Source organism: Bos javanicus, chromosome 23 (genome assembly GCF_032452875.1).
Source record: "Bos javanicus breed banteng chromosome 23, ARS-OSU_banteng_1.0, whole genome shotgun sequence".
NCBI classification, from domain to species: Eukaryota; Metazoa; Chordata; class Mammalia; order Artiodactyla; family Bovidae; genus Bos; species Bos javanicus.
This window is the reverse complement of record NC_083890.1, coordinates 27,939,156-27,958,310: the sequence shown is the minus strand read 5'-3', so window position 1 is coordinate 27,958,310 and position 19,155 is coordinate 27,939,156. Positions and strand designations below refer to the sequence as shown.

General features: G+C 52.0%; 2 protein-coding genes across 4 annotated transcripts; one reads left to right on the top strand and one right to left on the bottom strand.

Moving 5' to 3' along the window:
* Positions 1-817: 817 nt before the first annotated feature.
* Positions 818-8,988, top strand: LOC133236490 (MHC class I polypeptide-related sequence B-like). 2 transcript variants are annotated; one of them, XM_061398542.1, is made up of 6 exons: positions 818-1,013; positions 3,621-3,881; positions 4,092-4,355; positions 4,937-4,996; positions 5,340-5,468; positions 7,661-8,988. In XM_061398542.1, exons 1-6 carry the CDS (start codon positions 833-835, stop codon positions 7,771-7,773), a joined length of 1,008 nt encoding a protein of 335 aa, XP_061254526.1. In that variant the 5' UTR covers positions 818-832; the 3' UTR covers positions 7,774-8,988. The 2 variants fall into 2 exon arrangements, with proteins under 2 accessions (XP_061254526.1, XP_061254525.1); XM_061398541.1 differs by having other exon boundaries at positions 4,937-5,215.
* A 5,136-nt stretch (positions 8,989-14,124) lies between these two features.
* Positions 14,125-18,735, bottom strand: LOC133236499 (BOLA class I histocompatibility antigen, alpha chain BL3-7-like). Of its 2 annotated transcripts, none has more exons than XM_061398558.1 (8): positions 18,478-18,735; positions 17,887-18,156; positions 17,387-17,662; positions 16,511-16,786; positions 16,285-16,395; positions 15,834-15,866; positions 15,647-15,694; positions 14,125-15,484 (listed from the first exon to the last, which is right to left on the bottom strand). In XM_061398558.1, the coding sequence occupies exons 1-8, from the start codon at positions 18,539-18,541 to the stop codon at positions 15,480-15,482; spliced, it is 1,083 nt and encodes a 360-aa protein (XP_061254542.1). In that variant the 5' UTR covers positions 18,542-18,735; the 3' UTR covers positions 14,125-15,479. The 2 variants fall into 2 exon arrangements, with proteins under 2 accessions (XP_061254542.1, XP_061254543.1); XM_061398559.1 differs by having other exon boundaries at positions 17,387-17,626; positions 18,478-18,658.
* Positions 18,736-19,155: the final 420 nt, after the last annotated feature.

Here is a 19,155-nt window from a genome sequence, read left to right as displayed (position 1 = left end):
CTCCTTGGAAGGAAAGTTATGACCAACCTAGACAGCATATTAAAAAGCAGAGACATTACTTTGTCAACAAAGGTCTGTCTAGTCAAGGCTATGATTTTTCCAGTAGCCATGTATGGATGTAAGAGTTGGACTATAAAGAAAGCTGAGCGCCGAAGAAGAATTGATGCTTTTGAACTGTGGTGTTGGAGAAGACTCTTGAGAGTCCCTTGGACTGCAAGGAGATCCAACCAGTCCATCCTAAAGATCAGTCCTGGGTATTCATTGGAAGGACTGGTGTTGAAGCTGAAACTCCAATACTTTGGCCACCTGATGTGAAGAGCTGACTCACTGGAAAAGACCCTGATGCTGGGAAAAATTGAGGACAGGAGGAAAAGGGGACGACAGGGAATGAGAGCATTGGATGGCATCGCCGACTCAATGGACATGAGTTTGGGTAAACTCCGGGAATTGGTGATGGACAGGGAAGACGCGTGCTGCGGTTAATGGGGTCGCAAAGAGTTGGACACGACTGAGCGACTGAACTGAACTGAACTGAGGAGCGGAAGTGAAGTGAAGTCGCTCAGTCGTGTCCGACTCTTTGCGACCCCATGGACAGTAGCCCATCAGGCTCCGCCATCCATGGGATTTTCCAGGCAAGAATACTGGAGTGGGCTGCCATTTCCTTCTCTAGGGGATCTTCCCAACCCAGGGATCGAACCCAGGTCTGCTAATTGCAGAAAGATGCTTTTACCGTCTGAGCCACCAGGGAAGCCAGAAAGCGACCTTCTAACCGAGCAGAGGGGGCGGGGCGGGGCGGGGCCTGGCGGGCGGGGCTAGGGCACCGGCCCGGTGAATGGATTTGCGGGCCCGACTTCCCCACAGCTCAGTTCTCCGCCGCGGTTCCTCGGGTCCGCCAGCTTTCCTTCGGTCCCGGAGCCTCTGGCGGGCAGACAAGATCTGGGCCATGGGGCTCTCTCGTGTCTGGCTGTTTCTAGACGGCCTTGCCTTTTTTGTGCTCCTGGGTAACGCCGCCGGTGAGTGGGGTTCATTGAGGTCTCAGTCTGGACGGAGCCCGGGCTGGGTCAGGGGTTCGGGTGGTTAGTATTCGATGGGATTCGGTGAGCGTCGCGGGGATCGTCTCAATTGCGGCTGGGGTTGAGCGAATAGAGGAGTTGGGGGTGGGGGTGGGAGGAAGGTGGGGGGCGGGGAGGTGTAAGGTCGAGGAGCGGACGGGAACTTCACACGGCGTGTGGCGAGCACTGCATCCCGCGTTTCAGTCTCTGCCGTTCCTAGCCTCTGCTCTCCCTGCCCCACCTACCCTCCCCGATGTCCTCATCACATGCCTTAGTCCTCAGATTCTCCTGACTGGCAAGGCAGCCTGGTCCCCACCTCGCTCCCTGCCGCTTCCCGCCCCCGCCTCTCGCCCCAGCGCCCCACCTGCCAGCCTCCCCGCCCCGCCCTGTTGCTCTCTTGAATGGCGTTTCTTCCAGGTCCCAGGCTCAGGCGATCACTTCTTAGCCGTCTGTGGGGCGCCCTCTTATGCCCCTGAAAGCTGTCCTCTCCTATTCTTAGCTCTGCCGTCTCTTCTCATTTCTGGACGCCGGAAACAAGGAGTTTCCAGGTTGGCGGCTCTCAGGGGTCCTCAGCCCCGAGAGTTAGGGCTCTTTTTCTAGTGACCAGGGCCTCTGGGAAGGGGCAAGCTGGATCCACACTCTTCCTACTGCTATGGGCACTGTGGCGGCTCCTGAAACACTGACGGACGTTAGGTCTGAGGGCTTTGGGAACAAAGGATTCTTCCTGCGATTTCCGTGGTCCCCCCTCCCCCACTAATGTGAACTCTAATTTTCCGCTGTGCCTGTGGTCCCACAACTGAATCTCTCCTTACCTCCTCCCTTGCTGGCCCTCGAGCCCCCTCAGGATTTGCCCTCCCCCCTCGGTGCTGCCCTCTCCCCTCCCTGCTGCCCCCTCCTCTCTACGGCTCTCTGATCTCTTCCTAGGGCGTCCCCACCCTCATCCCTTTTCCCACTACAGGTCCCTCCCCTCATGGGTCTTTTCCTGCGAGGATCGGTCACCTGCAAGGCTCCTCCCTCCCCTCAGCTTTCACTAGCCTTACTTTTCTTGGGATGACTTTTACCCATGAATTTTCCTCTCCACCCTCTGCCCTATTTCACCAGGGGAGCTCTCCTGCCAATGATCCCTGGGCCTTGAGCACAGTGCCCAGCCCCTGGGGGAGGACCTGTCCCCCACTTGACACCCACCCTCCGCCCCCGTGCAGGCACCTGCTCTTGGCCCTTGTCCAAGAGGAGCCTTTCCCCCAACACGGCCCCTCCCCACTCCTGCATCCTAAACCTCACCTTCTGGATTCCTCCACTCCCCGGGCCACAGGTGCTGGACTCCACTTGCCCTGGTCCCTCTGCAGTTCCCCCCATGGCACCTTGACCTGCTCCCACCATTGACTGCTTTGGGCCCTCACCAAGTTCTCATCAATCACAGGCCCCATGGTGCCCAGAATCTCCACCTCACTCTCATCCTCCCTCACCCAGGGCATCCCTCCTCTTCTGTCTTTACCTTAACCCAAGGCGGGGGTCACCCCTGAGCCATGCTCCCCCCTTGCCCCTCAATCCCAGGCCCTCACCACGTCTTCTCTGCAGTCTCTTCCCTTCCCCCACAGTAGGAATACTGCCCGCGGTCCACTGCCCACCTCCTTAGCCTTCATCACCCTCTCTTTGGTTCCACGACCCCAGTGGACTCTCACTATCTCAATCTTGTATCCGAAATCCTTGTTTGTGCCACTTGGTCAGCAGGCTTTTCCTACAGGGAGTCTTCTCCCAGGCCCCCACCCCCTGCTTGCTGGCTGCCTGACCCGAACCCTCTGTGGAGGTGTGACCTCACTCCCTCCAGCCCCTCCCACCATGTAGGTGCTTCCCAGTGTGCACCTTGGCTTTCAGTTCTATCTTCCCTTGCCACTCCGATATTTTAATTCTCCATGACCCTTATGCTCATGCCACTGACTCCTCTCCCAGGGGACACTGGCAGGTGCAGCCACCTCCCCACCTGGGGCCTCACCATGCCTCTTTGCACTCTGCGCCCAGACCCACTCCTTCACCTCCCCCAGGTTACTGGCCCACCTTCATCTCTCTTGGGGCCACAGCCCAGCCCCTCAGGCCCCTCTGCCTCCTACCTCACCCTCCCTGGAGCCCGCCTTGTCCATGATGAGCCTGCACCAGGGGCAGCAGCCCTCGCTCTCCATCTCACCTGGCCCCCCTCTGAGCAGGGATCCCTCTGGTCCTGGGTCTGACACTGCCCTCCCCTCCCTCTGACTCCACCTCCCCTCACCCTGCTCTTCCTGCCTCTCCCCTTGCCCTCCTGCCTGGACCCTTAGGGAGCCGGTGCCTCCCTGTCCTGGTGCTTGTCCTACACGTGTGTCCATCTCCACCCTCTCCCTCCACTCCTCGATTCCCCTCTCCCTCCTTCTCTTTCCCATTTTCCCGTATGGAAATCCTCATTCTGGTCCCTTGTACACATGCATGTTCTGCATCCTCAGCACCTGGAGCAGGTCAGGACACAGAACTGGTCTGTGAAACATCTGATGTGCACTTGTCTCCAGAAAGCAGCTCCATCTGTGGTTCCTCCTTCCCCAGGATCGCACAGTCTTTGTTACAACATCACGGTGCTGTCCCAGGATGGATCTGTGCAGGCCAGCTCTTTTGCTGAGGGATACTTGGATCGTCAGACCTTCCTGCACTATGATCACAAAAAAGGCAGGGCAGAGCCCTGGGGAGAGTGGGCTGAAAAACTGGCAGCAGAGACATGGGAGACAGAGTCCACGGACTTGAATGAGAGCTGGAAGGAGCTTAGAAAACTTCTAGCAGAAATCCTGTCCCTGCAGAAAGAGAAAGGAGGTGAGAGTGCAGAGGGGGCAAGAGTGCTGTGGGCCATTTTCCTCTGAATCTGGGGGTGGGGATGAGGCAGTGGGTCTGTGAGTTCAGCAGCACAGGGAAGACAAGGAGGGGAGCAGGGAGAGCCCTCTATCTGGACTTTCTCACTTGGGTTGGAGGACAGAGGCCCTGGGGACCAGAGGAGTCACTGATCGGGGGGTGGGGATGGGGCAGGCTTACATTCCCTCCAGGAGACCGTGGGCTGTAATATCAATGAAGACAGCCACCCCCGGGGCTTCCGGCTTCTGTACTTCAATGGGGAGCTCCTCCTCTCCTGCTACCCGGAGCCCCACGGATGTACCCTGCCCCAGTCCTCGGCTCGGACCTTGGCCATGGAAATGGAGTTAAGCAAGCATTACCAGGCCCACGTGCAGGGAGAACTTTGTAGGAGACTGCGGAGCTACCTGGAATCCTGGCTGGGCTTCACGGAGAGGACAGGTACTGACGCTGGGCCAGGCCCTTCCTCTACCCCTGTTCTTAAAACCTCCCATCCCGACTTGCCCACGGAGACCCTCCCTGTCCTCTGGGCACGTATGTGCTCTGTTGGCGAGGTATCCTGGGGTTTCTTTCCTGTTCTGTTAAATCCACTGTAGAAAGTTGGGTGGGTGGTGGGGCATGAACTGCCCCTGTGACAATCGTCCAGGGGAGCAGCGGGTCCTCTGACAGAAACTGTATGAGGGGAGGTGGGTGTCAGGCAGCAGAGGAGGGCCTTAGATGGGGGTGGGCCTCTGGCTCCCAGATTGCCTGATCCAGAAAATTTCCTCTAATCCCCAGAGGCCCACCCTTCACAGCCCCTCCCCAGCATCAACAGTGGTCCCAAGAGAGTGAGGCCCATCCCACCCCTCCCCTTCCCCGCCGGAGGACTTGGGCCCCAGGGTGCAGAACTTGGAGCAGGCCTGGGGGGATGAGGGCTCAGCCAGAGGTGGACAGTGAGGAGGAGGAGCTCTGTGAGCTCCGTCTTCCTTGAGCGAGCAGGGCTTGGCCGCGGGCCTCACTGGCTCTGTGCTTTCTCCCCACAGAGCTCCCAGCCGTGAATGTGACCTACAGCCAGGACTCAGAGGGCATGGTCCACCTCACAGGCAAGGCTTTTGGCTTCTTTCCCCGAAGTATCTCAGTGGTCTGGTTTCGGGATGAGGAACCCATGAGCTGGAACGACCAGGAGTCTGGGGATGTCCTGTCTGATGGGAATGGGACCTACTACACCTGGGAAACTGTAAAAATTCCCCAAGGAGAGGAACAGTGGGTCAAGTGCATTGTGGAACACAGCAGGAATCACAGTTCACACCTCGCACCCTTGGGTGAGACTGGGGTGAGGCTGGAGGCAGTTGTGACCCTGGGAGGGTCAGAGGCCAGGGTCAGGGAGAGGAGAGCAGGCTGTGGCTCTGGGGTGCCCGGGTTGAATATAATAAGGTCCTTTTTCAGGAAAGACCCTGGCGCACCAGAGCTCATGGTGGATCGTGAGCGTTTCTGTTGCTGTTGTTTTTATCATCGGATTTTGTGTCTATTGTTATATTAAGAAGAGGAAGACAGCATCAGCTACAGGGAGGCCAGGTGAGAAATCTGGGCAGGGGGTGCTCTGCGTGAGATTCGGCAGCAATGAAGATTTCAGCTCCCTGCTCTGTTCGGAGCTCTCTTTGTTTTCTGTCAGGCTCACCGGGGCTTGTCTGGGGAGCATGTGTTGGATTATGTGCTGGTTGGGAGGGTCTAGGTGATCCAGGAATCAGAGAGAACCTTTAGTAAAGTGTCTGTACCTGGTGAGGAGGGGATTAAAAACTGAAGAGGAATTCAGAGAAAAGGTGATGATCTAAGTGCCTGTCTGCATTTCTCCCCCCTGGGTTTTCAGTCATTATTAAGAATCCAAGTGAAAGCATCATAAGGCTCAAACTAGGGGTCAGTGGATGGTCAGAGCCCTGCCTGTGATGTCCCCTTGCCAGACCCCACTTGGAGATGTCCTGCAACCTCTCAAATTCCTCCGCCACGAACTAGCTTCTGAGTTCAGTTTCTGCTGGGTCACCCCCAGCCTGCACCTTTCTCAAGTTCCCATCAAATGCCCCATGCTAGCTGGGCTCTCCTTCCCCATAATATGGAGGACTAATAGACATCCCTTGACCATTTGAAGAGAGGAGACCAGTCAATCCTCAGGCAACTGGGGTCACTGATTTCATCCTGTCTCCAGGTTTTTCCTATCTAGCCCCTTGGGATTCTCTTTAGGGCAGGACAGTGGGTCTGCGCTCTGTGGCCTCACCCTGCCCCCCTGAGTCAGTTCCCTTGCTCATGGTGGTCACTGCCTTGTAGATGTGGAGGAAGGGATGGGCTCTTTGACTACTTCCCCATAATCAAGTGGGTTGAGGGGAGAGGAAAAGAGAAGCAGAGCTTTGTGTGTGGCAAAGAGCAAAGGCAGAACGTGGAACAGTAAAAAGGTGGCAGAGACTCGGCTCCTTCTGTCGAGGCCGCCTCTTCTGTGTCAGCTGCCTTGTTGGGGGCATGGTTTCTTATCCCCAAACCTAATTCCCTTATCAGTTGGCCTTCGGCCTGGGCATATAGGGATGGTTAGTTCTCATAGCAGCAGACTCTCTCCATGTAGCACCCAGAGCAGGGACCCAGCAGATCTGTAGTTTCTCCTGTTCTTATCTGGGAACATCAGTTCTGGTTTCTCTGGGGCAGAAATGGTTGTCTTGTATGCATTGGGGCATTTACTGGGAACACTGTGAAAATCATGTGCTAATTTCTCAAAATCATTTTGAAGTTTTTAGTGTTCAGTAAAATTGTTTATGATTTCAAGTGGCAAACCTTAATAGGATTTCCATGCATACTGAATGAAACAGGAGTTCAAATGGGGCACTCCCGCTGGGAGGTGGAGGATGGGATGGCAGTCCCAGGGTGTAGAGGGGGCCAGGTACAGCCTCATTCTGGGGAAATTCTCAAGAACCCCAATCCACATTGAAAAGCAGATCCCCTGCAGGTAGTGAGGGTGAGTCCTGGTTGACTCCCTGGCTGAGCAATGCAGGAGGGCCTGCTCTGCCTCAGCCCAGCCCAGCACTGGAGTGGAGCTGGGATTCCCCGGAAGGAGCAAGAAAGGCCAAGTGCAGCCTAGGGGCCTGGGCCGAGAGTGAGGGTTGGGGCGAGGCCAGGGGTGCTCCAGGGTCCGGTCAGGGGGAGAGTCAGTGGCAGTCCAGTGTTTCTAGATGGGGCTGCTGTCCCCTGGGGCTCTGGATGGGCTTTCCAGTTCAGAGCTGCTGGCGCAGGGCTGGGGAGGAGGGGTGGGGCTGCAGGAGGTGGAGGTCAGGGTTGAGGTGGAGCCAAGCGGTGGAGCAGGTGCTTGTGCGGGCGAGGAGGCCGAGAGCTGAGGAGAGAAAGGAACTGTGTGTGTGTCCACTCCCGGGCTAGAGGAACATGGAGCTGGGTCCTGTCTGTGAGGGAGCCTTGCGTTGCATTAGAGAATGGATTTGGGTTCAAGGCGGAAAGGGCTTGGGTTTTCACTCTGGATCTTGTCCTTGTGTCCTGCCACTTCTGTCCCTGTCGTGGAGGGTGGTGGCAGCAGGGACAGGGGATGATGTGGATGGAGTCAGGGGAGGAGTCCAGCAAGAGCTGGGAAAAAGGAGGCAAAAAAGAACAGGTGTGTCTTCCCTCAGAGGAAGGCAGAATCTGACTTTGAAGCAACTGAAGGAGAATCTCTGAGGGAATGAAAAGCATTATTCTGCAACCACTTGGTCAGTGATTTATTGGTTTTTCTTTTTCCCCAGAGCCTATTAGACTACAAGACCTGGAACAATTCCAGACGGAACCAACTGATCATAATGGCCTCACACACCCAGAATTTCAGTCCTTGTGTCACACTCCGGCTCCATCAGTTTAACAGGGGAAGCTTAGAATCTGCCGCCAGGAGGCCTGAATTCAGTTCCTAGTTCTGGTCTTAAGAGCACTTTTTCTTTTTTGTGTGTTCTATTATTTATCTTATTATTTTTAAATTATTTTTATTTTATATTTTATTTTTAATTGGAGAATACTTGCATTATAAGGTATTGGTTTCTGCCATGCTGCTGCTGCTGCTGCTGCTGCTAAGTCGCTTCAGTCGTGTCCAACTCTGTGCGACCCCATAGACGGCAGCCTACCAGGCTCCTCTGTCCCTGGGATTCTTCAGGCAAGAACACTGGAGTGGGTTGCCATTTCCTTCTCCAATGCATGAAAGGGAAAAGTGAAAGTGAAGTCACTCAGTCGTTTCTGACTCTTAGCGACCTCATGGACTGCAGCCCACCAGGCTCCTCTGTCCACGGGATTTTCCAGGCAAGAGTACTGGAATGGGGTGCCATTGCCTTCTCAAAGTATATACATATCTCCTCCCTCTGGAACTTCCCTCCCATCTTCCCCATCCTACCCCTCTAGGTCTCTGAGCAGCAGGTTGAGCACGTAGTCAGGTCCTGTTCCCTCCCTGCCTGGTGCACAGTAAGGTAATGGGAATAGAGAACTCATTCCATATCTGTTTATCCCACTAGCTTTTTACACATGGTAATGTATATATTTCAGTGCTACTCTCAATTCATCCCACCTTCTCCTTCCCTCACAAGTCCATTACCCACGTCTGTGTCTCTATTCCTGTTCTGTAAATAGTTCATCAGTACCATTTTTCTAGGTTCCACATAGATGTATTTTTACATATAGATATATATATATAGATTATACATATAGATTGTTTTTTTGAAGGTAGTTGATTTACAGTATAACACATCCTTCTTGAGGTCTCCATCTCTTCATCTATGAAATGAGAAAACTATTGTTTCTTTCCAGTCGTGATTGGGATAATTAAAAGCATTAATATATTTGAGGTGGTTGCAGCTGTACCACACTAGTACTAATATTACTTTTGCTTTTTAATTATAATAGAGCACATGGACAATAAATTATTACCAATGAGCTTTTTCTGCCAGTTGCCTTATTGTGGCTTCTCTTGAGATGACTACTAGCAGATTTCTGCAAATCTAAGGTTCCCTTCACCCTTGTCACAGTAATATATGCATTACTTCATGCCTGCAACATCTGTATAATTTCATATTAAAACTGCTCTTTAAATATACACATCTGGATTTCATTTTGTTTCGCATGCTGGGAAGGGACAGTGTGTAAGATTCTGGGGAAAAGGAGCGTTTTCTCTCAGCCTTGAGGAGACTCTAATAATCCCCCACCTCTCTCTCCCTCCAGATCCCATTCTGGCAGCTTCAGCATAAAGGGCTGGGGGATAATGCAGTGGGACACCTGGGGTCAGAGTTCAGTGGCTGAGCCTGGGGGGGAATCTCCCCTGAGCAGTTGTCACCCTCCTGTGATGAAGCAGAGCTGAAGGGCGATGTTGGGGGAGGGGACAGGACAGGGCTTGGGGGCTTCTGATCAGGAGGAATATGGGACCGTCTGCTTCTAGGGAGCAGTGACTGTTGGGGATGAGTGTCCTGAACTGAGACGATAAAGGAGCCCAGAACCGGGAGGCATCAACCAAGCAGCAGCATCTCCATCAGCTCAGGCTGATTTGCACAGGGCAGATGGGAGGTGAGACTTCTCCATCGGACCCTCAGTTGTTCCTGACTTGTGGTCTGGGGGCACACAGGTGAGCGGTGCTCTCCTTGGTCAGGACAACCTTAGCCCCACCCAGGTAAAGCATCTGTGGCACGCGTGTTCTAAGGGGCACCTCCCACAGACCCGAGACAGATGACAGGAGCACTTTCTGCAGAAGGACCTGACTGGAAGCAAGAGGGTGGCCAAGGGTTCTCCCTAGGCAGGGCCTGTTCCCTCCCTGCCTGGTGCACACGATGCACACAGTAAGGTAACGGGAATAGAGAACTCATTCCATGTCTGTTTATCTGAATGGGATGATATATTCTTTCATGGTTTTACTCAAGGTTAACATCATTCACGCAGTTTGCATGCATGTTTCAAGTGTTCTTGCATTTTAGTAAACTCTCAGGTGTCATTTATTGCACTCAGCTCTCATTAAGCATAAACTTTCATCCTCATTCATTTTCTTGTGTGATTATTTAATCAAAGGCACACTTGTCTGTAAGTTAAGAAGTCAAATATTTGTGCATGATTTCTCATGATACAGACTCTTATTATAATCCTGATTCTTCTCAATTTCTGCTTTCCCGTTGGTGACCACTTTGAATACTTTTTAGCTGATTCTTTCGGCTTTTATTTCCAAATCTCTAACATGATCCCTTGTTAGAACTGCTGCTTGATTTTTCTGTCACAGCCACTGTCTGCCGCATCACACAGTGGCTGATGCAATAGTTGATAGTCATTGCTTTCACTCTTCCCATTCCTTCAGCTCCCACTTTATTTACATATTGATCATACTTAGTTCATTCAGCTTTTTATTTTCCCTACTACACTTGTCAAGAAAAAAAGATGCTCAACTTAAGATGTGAGTTAAGTTTTATTTGGGGCAAAATGAGGACTGCAACCTGGGAGACAGCACCTCAGATAGCTCTGAGAAACGGCTCCACAGAGGTACGGAGGGAAGGTCAGTATATATGATTTTGGTGAAGGGGGAGTTCAGTGCAATCAAGTACTTGTCTTCCAAAGGTTTTCTGCTAGTCACAAGGAGCTGATTTTACCGTGAAAGGATTTAATGCTTTTCTACATATGAGAAAGTGAAGTGAACCAAAGGACTGGAAAAGGTCAGTTTTCATTCCAATCCCTAAGAAGGGCAATGGCAAAGAATGTTTAAACTACTGTACAATTGTACTCATTTCACATGCTAGCAAAATTATGCTCAAAATTCTTCAAGCTAGGTGTCAGCAGTGTGTGAACTGAGAACTTCCAGATGTACAAGCTGGGTTTAGAAAAGGCAGAGGAACCAGAGATCAAATTGCCAGCATTTGTTGGATCACAGAGAAAGCAACAGAATTCCAAAAAAACATCTGCTTCATTGACTATGCTAAAGGCTTTGACTGTGTGGATCACAACAAACTGTGGAATAGTCTTAAAGATTGGGAATACCAGGCTATCTTACTTGCCTCCTGAAAACCTGTATGCAGGTCAAGAAGCAATAGGTAGAAACAGACACAGAATTACGGACTGGCTTAAAATTGCCAAAGGAGTATAATAAGGCTGTACATTGTCACCCTGCTTATTTAACTTATATGCTGGCAAGATGCCAGGCTGGATGAATCACAAGTTGGAATCAAGATTGCCAGGAGAAATAAATATCAAGAACCCCAGATAAGAAGATGATACCACTTTAATGGCAGAAAGTGAAGAACTGAAGAGCCTCTTGATGAGGCTTTGTTTTTGCTGATTATGTTCTATGAAGCTCTCATGAATTCAGCTCTAATGATTCCCCTGTTTGCATGACTGACTCAAGAAGTGTGGATACTTCGGATATTCCATCAGTTTTTCCTTTTTTGGAAATGTCATCCTGGACCCTGCTGATGTGCTCCCACCTGGTCTGGATTCTTCTGCATCTGGAGCAGAGCCATCCTCCTAGGATCTCCCTCCACCACCATCTGGGCAGCACTTTAAAGTGCTGTGGATACTGCACAGCACAGGGAACTCTACCCAGCACTCTCTAATGGTGTATATGTGGAAAGAATCTAGAAAAGACTGAATATATTTCTAGCTGATTCACTGAATTGTACAGCAGAAAGTGACACAGCATTGTAAATCAATTATACTCCAATGAAAACAAAACAAACAAACAAGTAAGCAAGCCGATGTCTACCCTGGATGGCATTTATTAGTCACTTGTTCTTTCAGCCAAACCCGAGTGCCTGCATTGTACCAGGTCAAGTTCCAGTTCCAGACCTTTGCTCTAACAATCGAAATTTGACATTCTTGTCCATCCCTTTCTCCCCCTCACCTGATTAGGAGCATTTCCACATTAGGAGACTTCCACACTGAAAGAGTCTTGGTAGGAGGCAGAGACCACCTTCCTCCACTAAAGAAAAAACCCACTTTCCCACATATTCTTGCCAGAGCACACAGCATGATGCTGAGGTCCCAGCACTCAGGTGACCACGTGCCAGACTCTACTCAGGACGCTGTGACACAGAGAAGCTGGAACTATGCAGGATGCATCTGACAAGGGTGTCAAGAGTGGGAGTCACACCACCTCCAGTTGTCAGGAGCCTCAGTGATGGCCGTCCTCAGTGCGGGGTCCACGCCCAGCACGAGGGGCTCACGGTGTGAGCAGTGACACTGTGCCCCAGCAGGGCCGAAAGTTCCTTTGTGGGACCTGGCCTGGAGTGGACACTGGATCCTGATCCCGTGGAGCCATATATGTATATATAGTACTGTGTGTCTAACTTTATTTGGATCCCATTGTTAGCTCCAAGAATGAGTGAGAAGAACTCAACCTGGAGAACAGTTTCAGAGAGCAAGGATTTCATTACGCTGAACTGTGAACCACTGCCTAACTCTTCAGGTGGAATAAGAACTACATTATTTCTCAACATCATACCTCATAATTGACAATATGAATTGTCAATATAAATTCCCTTTTCTTTCTGAAGAAAACAAAATGCTTTTAAATGTGGATTTAAGACCCCTCTCTGGCCACTCGCTTTCATATACCTCAGGGGTTCCCAAATTGGCTGATCACCAGAATTGCTTGTGGGGCTTCTTACGAAATGTTCAGCCTCTCCCCAGAACCACCTTCTCAGAGTTTTAGGACAAGACCAAGGGATTGCTTATTTAACAACCTCTGTGTGTGAGGCTGATACACAACATGTGTGAATCCTGGTCTGCATACATTCCTGCTACTAAAAGTATGATCTGAAGACCAGCAGCATCAGCACCAACCTTATTGCAAATTCAGATTCTCAGGCTCCACTCCTGACTGTCTAGATCTAATGTGGGTCCAGGGGAGCACCAGCATCCCCACCCTGGACACCGCACTAATCCTCCAGGCTCCTCCACTGCATCGCTCACCCTTCACCTCCTGATTCTGCTCAGCAGTTAGACTGATGCTTCTAATGACCAGTCACACCAGCTCATCTTCAACTTAAACCATCTTATGAGTCCACATGTTTCACAGACATAAGACACCTTCTAATATCCTGGAGGCACACATGATCTGGACAGACACTGGATCTCATTGCAATTCCTTGCTCTTCCAGCCACACCTGCCTCTGGCTCTTCCTTGAACACACACACACTCTCCTGCCCTCCTGCATTTGCACTGGAGGCTCCTCTGCCTGGAGAGAACTTCCCCTAGACATGGTTGTGGACATTCTTTCATGTCCTTCACATCTTTACTCAAAGATCATCTCCTCAACGAGCCTACACTGACCACCCTAGTAAAACAGCCACATTCCCTGTACCCACACACTTGTACTCTGGGTCACCTTCCTCAGAGCACTTGCCAATCTCTAGGCAGACACTTCCCTCACTTATTAGGCTCACTCTGCCCCCCTCACCAGAACACACTGCACGAGGCCAACAAAGGGTGTCTGCTGTTAGTTCACTGAGGTTTCACTGATGCAAAAATAGAGCATCCTCTATCAGGCACACAACAAATACCAGATGAAGGAATGATCAGTGTAGACGCCTCTGTATTCCATCTTCATTAATGTGGACTCAAGCCACTTGCTCTCTCGCAGCAGCTACAGCACATCCTCCATTCACACTGACATCAGTGCTGCCTGTGCTTTCCCCACAAGAGCGGATCACCCTCCCTCCCACACCGACCGGTCTGCACTCTACACACAATGATATTTTCTCTTCAGAAAAGATCCCAGGCGGACAGGTCGCATATTCCTCCTGTAGTGCTGTGCTGTGCTAATAGTGCTGTGACTATTAGGCAGCACTTTTTAAATCCAGGAGTTTGGATTGGAAGAGGTTGGCAGTCTCCCCACTACCGGGATCCAGCCCCGGTTGGATCCAGGGATTCCCTTGGGAGGAAGGTGTTGGCAAAAAGATAGATAAAAGGAGAAAGAGACAGAGGCTTGAACTAATTGGTTTACTCAGAAAGCCAATAAAACCTGTGACATCAGGTTTGCACTGCCCACGGAGGCCACAGGCACCCTCTCAAATCGCGGAAAGTTCCCCACCTTAGACACCTTCTTAGGTGGGTCTTAGAAGCCCGGGCAAATAAGTGGTCTCAGAGGGCCCCCGTGCTCCAAATTAGTCATCCTGAAGGAAGAACAGAGAAGAGAAGAAAAGGAGAGAAAAGGAAGCAAGAACGACACAGGGAGACCAAGCCTGTTGAGCAAGGTCCACAATGTTATTTTCCAAAGTAGCTTTTATACCTTAAGTTGTGCATAGAGGATAATAGGGGGATGTAGAGTCATGCAAGGTCAGCAGTCCTTGACTCTATATTGAAGGCCGGCTTTCTTTCTGCAAACTTATCATATGCAAAGGCTTTAGGTGATTTACATCATCTTCTGGCCAGGAAGCCTCTTAACATTTTATGACCCTTTCTTCTGAATAATGGTTAGTCAATCAGAAAACTTATTTTCTCTAAAGGTGATTATTCTAAAGTCAGGCGCCACCCTCTGAAAGCATTAGATAAAGTTGCATTCCTATAGGGCAAAAGTGTGGTGGGCTATAACAAGAAAAGAATTAACTCAAGGGTCCAAGGTTACAAACATTAAAGCTACTACTTACATTTCTATACACCAACTATATTAATCAATACACTCCCAGGGACACAGTAGGTAAGGGATATGGAAACTTGGCAGCAAGCATTAGCTCAACAAAGAAATCCTCTACTAGTTCTATTCTAACAATTTTAACTCTCTGAGAAGCTCAGCATTGTTAAAATATCTTAAGCTTCCGTGCCTCTCATGGTTGGGAGGCTGTGAACAATCACATGCGTAGCTGCAGTAGTCTGAAGAAACCTGTCAGGCAAGCTAGAAAGTCAGCAGAGGGGTTTGAATTGAAACACTCCTATTATGCCCACGGAGAAGGCAATGGCACCCCACTCCAGTACTCCTGCCTGGAAAATCCATGGACGGAGGAGCCTGGTAGGCTGCAGTCCATGGGGTCGCGAAGAGTCGGACACGACTGAGTGACTTGACTTTCACTTTTTACTTTAATGCATTGGAGAAGGAAATGGAAACCCACTCCAGTATTCCTGCCTGGAGAATCCCAGGGACAGAGGAGCCTAATGGGCTGCTATCTATGGGGTCGCACAGAGTCGGACACGACTGAAGTGACTTAGCATAGCATATTATGCCCAGGAGACTTATTAAGTAGAGCTCTAAGTTGATTTTCTTTAGAGAAAGGTGGTCGGGTTGATTTTCTTACAGAGAAAGGTGGTTGGGAATAGCCCCCCATGAATGTCAGGGGAGTTGGTAAAAGTCATAAAATAGTAAAACAGACAGATTCTGGTTTTGGGGTAGACGCTCAGGCAGGTCCAGGGGGCCTCTTGAGCCCTGACTCGCCTTGCCCGTCAGAGCTCACCCGCATGACCTTGTCATGGGTGGGAACTCCTGTGCTGGCTCCCGGCACCCCACCTCTTCATGTTACCCTATAGGAGCACAGACACCTTCAGATGCAGCTGCAGAAAGAGGGGTCTGGGGATCTGACGTCGCAAAGTGGGACAGAGCATCACTCAGTCCCCACAAGGCAGCTGTCTCACCCTGTGAGAGAAAAGAATCAGGAACCAGTTCAGTCAGTCATGTAAGGCCTGACAATCTCCATAGCCCCTCACACGGTCACATGTCCCACTCAGAGACCCCTGCCACCCAGTGTGTTCCCTCTGCCCCAACTCCTCTCCCAATCTAAAAGCCCCAGGGTCTCACCTTTAGGAACCGTGAGAGACACATCAGAGCCCTGGGCACTGTCACTGCCTGGGGGAGAACAAGACCAGAGCATGGTCAGAACCCACAGGACAGAAACTGGAGAAGGCACTTTGAGGAGGGTGAGTCCCGCATGGCCTCCTGTCTGCACCCTCACAAGGGTCTCAGGAGTCACCCTCTCTGTACTTACTTGCAGTCTGGGTGTAGCCCCTTCCTTTTTCACCTGTGAGAAGAAAGTATCATGTGAGAGACCAGGGAGACGACTGAGTCATGAGATCCTAGAGGAACTCCCCAGTCCTGGACACAAAGAACTTTTCAGAACTGTGACCAAAAATCCAGGATAGGCTCAGGAACATGAAGGAAGGAGACGTTGGGGTGACTGGACCAGCTGCCCTCCTGGAGGTCTGTCCTCAGCAGGGACGTTCCCTCCTGACCTTCAAATGCTGAGACACAGGCCCCCAACTGGAATTATGAAGATGAAAAATTTGTCTTTCACTTTCACATGTATTTTACAAAAGGGTCAGTCTTAGCATCAGCTCAGATTCCACATGTGTGTGGAGGGTACTTTTCAGTAATGAGGCAGGCAAACTTCCACCTGGGCCAGAGACAAGAACATTCAGATCCCTCCCTCCTTTCCCTACCTGAGTGCTTCTTCCTCCAAATCACAGCTCCAGTCACCACAGCTCCAGTGACCATGAGGAGAATCAGGCCAACAATGATGCCCTTGATGAGGACAGAGAGCTGAGGAGGTTCTGTGGAAGAAAGGGAAGGGGCCCAGACTTCAGGCTTCAGTCCTGACCTTGCTGAACATGTCCAGAAGGGCTCCTGCTTTACCGAGAGGAAGCTCCATTCCGACCCCCTCCTTACCCCATCTCAGGGTGAGGGGCTCCTGAAGCCCCTCGTGCTGCACACGGCACGTGTATCTCTGCTCCTCTCCAGAAGGCACCACCAGGGCCGCCCACTTCTGGAAGGTTCCATCCCCTGAAGGCCTGGTCTCCACAAGCTCCATGTCCTGAGTCAGGTCTTCCCCGTCTTGCTGCCAGGTCAGTGTGATCTCCTTAGGGTAGAAGCCCAGGGCCCAGCACCTCAGGGTGACCTCACGGTCAGAGATGCGGTGATGGGCCACATGTGTCTTTGGAGGGTCTGAAGAGAAGAATCAGAAAATTCACACTCCATGGGCCTCTGAAGCAGTACCACATGACCATGCTGAGAATGGACGAGATAATGGGTTTGAAAAGAAGCAGCACAAACATCAGACACCAGCCTGGACTCCAGGGTCTGGGAAAAACTCTTAGTTCTTGGAAAGTTCTGGAGTCAGGGTGAGTGCCAAGGTAGGAGACTCCATGTAAGGGGAAAATACAGAGTAATGGTCCTAATTTGGGTGGAGGCTGAATGTCTCAGAAAAGCTGGAGTCTGGCCTCCTAAGATGGTCTCAGGGTGAGAACAGGCCTTGAGAGAAACTCATGGTTCACAGATGGCAGTCAGGGTCAAAGGGCACTGCTGACCAGTTATTTCGGGGATGGTTTTCTGCTTCTCCAAATATACTGAATGCTTTAACTGTCCTTCAGAGAAATGGGGCCACTGGTGTATCACTGTCTTGTACAGAACATGAAAACCTTGGGTATTCCCCCTCTCCAGATAAGAAGTTGGGGCGGTGTTTCCAGAAGGAGCCCATTTTCCTCTCCTCGTGGAAAGCCAGCTCCAGCCTGAGAGGAGATCAGGGAGGCCCGGTGCCCCTCATACCTGCGCGCAGCAGCGTGTCCTTTCCCGTCTCCAGGTGTCTGAGGAGCCACTGCACGCACTTGACCTCTAGGTAGTTCCGTTGGATCTTTGCCTGCCCGGAGACATCCCACTTGCGCTTGGTGATCTGAGCCACCGTGTCCGCTGCGGTCCAGGAGCGCAGGTCTTCGTTCAGGGCGATGTAATCTCTGCCGTCGTAGGCCTTCTGCCAGAATCCACGGAGCAGGCGCCCGTCCGGCCCCACTTCGCAGCCAAACATCACCTGGAGGATGTGAGACTCTGACCCGCCCTGACCACTCGCGGTGATTAAACTCAAACTGAAAATGAAACCGGGTCAATTCCACCCCCCACCCCACTTCCCCAGGCTCCTCCTGAGTCGGGGGGCGGAGGGCGGTGAGGATCCCGCAATGTCGAAGTGACCCTCGGACCCAGAGATTCGGGGCGACCCCAGCCAGTCCCTGGGGATGGGGGTCGTGACCTGGACCCGGGCCCGCGTCGCTCACCGGCCTCGCTCTGGTTGTAGTAGCCGCGCAGGTTGTACAAGCATAATCGGGATTTCTGTTGACTTTCCTTGGCATCTCGTGTCATCTCTTCCCAATATTCCGGGCCCTCCTGCTCCATCCACGGCGCCCGCGGCTCCATTCTCGGATTCGGGGCGTCGCTGTCGAACCGCGCGAACTGCGTGTCGTCCACGTAGCCGACGGCAAAGAATCGCGGCTCCCCGAGGCCGGGCTGGTACACTCCGGTGTTGAAATAGCTCAGGGAGTGGGAGCCTGGGGGCGGGGAGGGGTGAGACCGGCCCGATGTTCGTCCTGGAGCGGGTCCCGGGTCAGAGGTGATGGGGCCGGGAGTGGGGAGGGGGCTAGGGGCCCGTGAGACTGAAAAGGTCGGAGGACCCGGACTTCTTGGGGGAGAGAAAAGGGGCGGGAAGCAGGGGAGGGACAGGACGGGACCAGGTGGGAGAGGACGGGTCTGGGCGAGGGCGGCGGCGTGGCTCCTTCCCTGGGGGTCCTGCCCACCCCACTCCCCCCGGCCCCCGGGCGGTCCGCTCGCCCCTCCCCGCAGAGGCCGTTCCCTCCCGACCCCGCACTCACCGGCCCAGGTCTCGGTCAGGACCAGGACCCCCGAGAGCAAGAGGAGGAGGGTTCGCGGCCCCATGACCCGTATCCTCAGGGTCTGGGGAGAAACTGAGTCCCAGCGGAGGGTAGGGGTCGGGCCGGCTGGGTACCGGTGCAGACGTTACACTCGGGAACCGCGGGGCCGCTGATTGGCGTCTAGAAACCAGACACCCAATGGGAGTGAGAACTAGGGCCGCGACACGAGTGTCCGGCCAGAAAGGCACAACACAGATTGCGAAGAGAAAGTGAAACTCGAGGAGACTAGGGATCCCCAACACGGCCAGTCCCCGCCCCAAACAAGGCCCTTGACTCTGAGACGCTGAGGCCTTGAGAACCAGATCCGGTATCTGGGACTTTGCCCTGATCCCTCCTCTCCTGCACCGAGAACTCTGCAGTTCTGCATACTGTCCCCGAGTCCTGACCCAGCGACTGTGTAGTCAGAGATTTTCAGAACATTTTGGTCAGGATATTTATACAGTCCTACAAATTAGTGAGGACCCCAAAGATAATTTTGTTTATGTGGTTACTTCTATCGATATTTTCTGTAGTTGAAATAGCAGTTTAAACATTTTCAACTAATTTATTTAGAATAATGTTAATAACCCATGATTTTTATATGAAAAATAACAATTTCTCCAAATAAACTCTATAGTG

Excerpts from the sequence above, each read along its gene's own strand:
- LOC133236490 (XM_061398541.1), top strand. The coding sequence starts at position 833 with ATGGATTTGCGGGCCCGACTTCCCCACAGCTCAGTTCTCCGCCGCGGT. Across the intron at positions 1,014-3,620 it reads GCTCCTGGGTAACGCCGCCG|GATCGCACAGTCTTTGTTAC; the intron begins GTGAGTGGGGTT and ends CTCCTTCCCCAG. Across the intron at positions 4,356-4,936 it reads GGGCTTCACGGAGAGGACAG|AGCTCCCAGCCGTGAATGTG; the intron begins GTACTGACGCTG and ends TTCTCCCCACAG.
- LOC133236499 (XM_061398558.1), bottom strand. The coding sequence starts at position 18,541 with ATGGGGCCGCGAACCCTCCTCCTCTTGCTCTCGGGGGTCCTGGTCCTG. Across the intron at positions 18,157-18,477 it reads CCTGACCGAGACCTGGGCCG|GCTCCCACTCCCTGAGCTAT; the intron begins GTGAGTGCGGGG and ends CCCCGCCCCCAG. Across the intron at positions 15,867-16,284 it reads TTGGAGGAAGAAGCACTCAG|GTGAAAAAGGAAGGGGCTAC; the intron begins GTAGGGAAAGGA and ends TTCTTCTCACAG.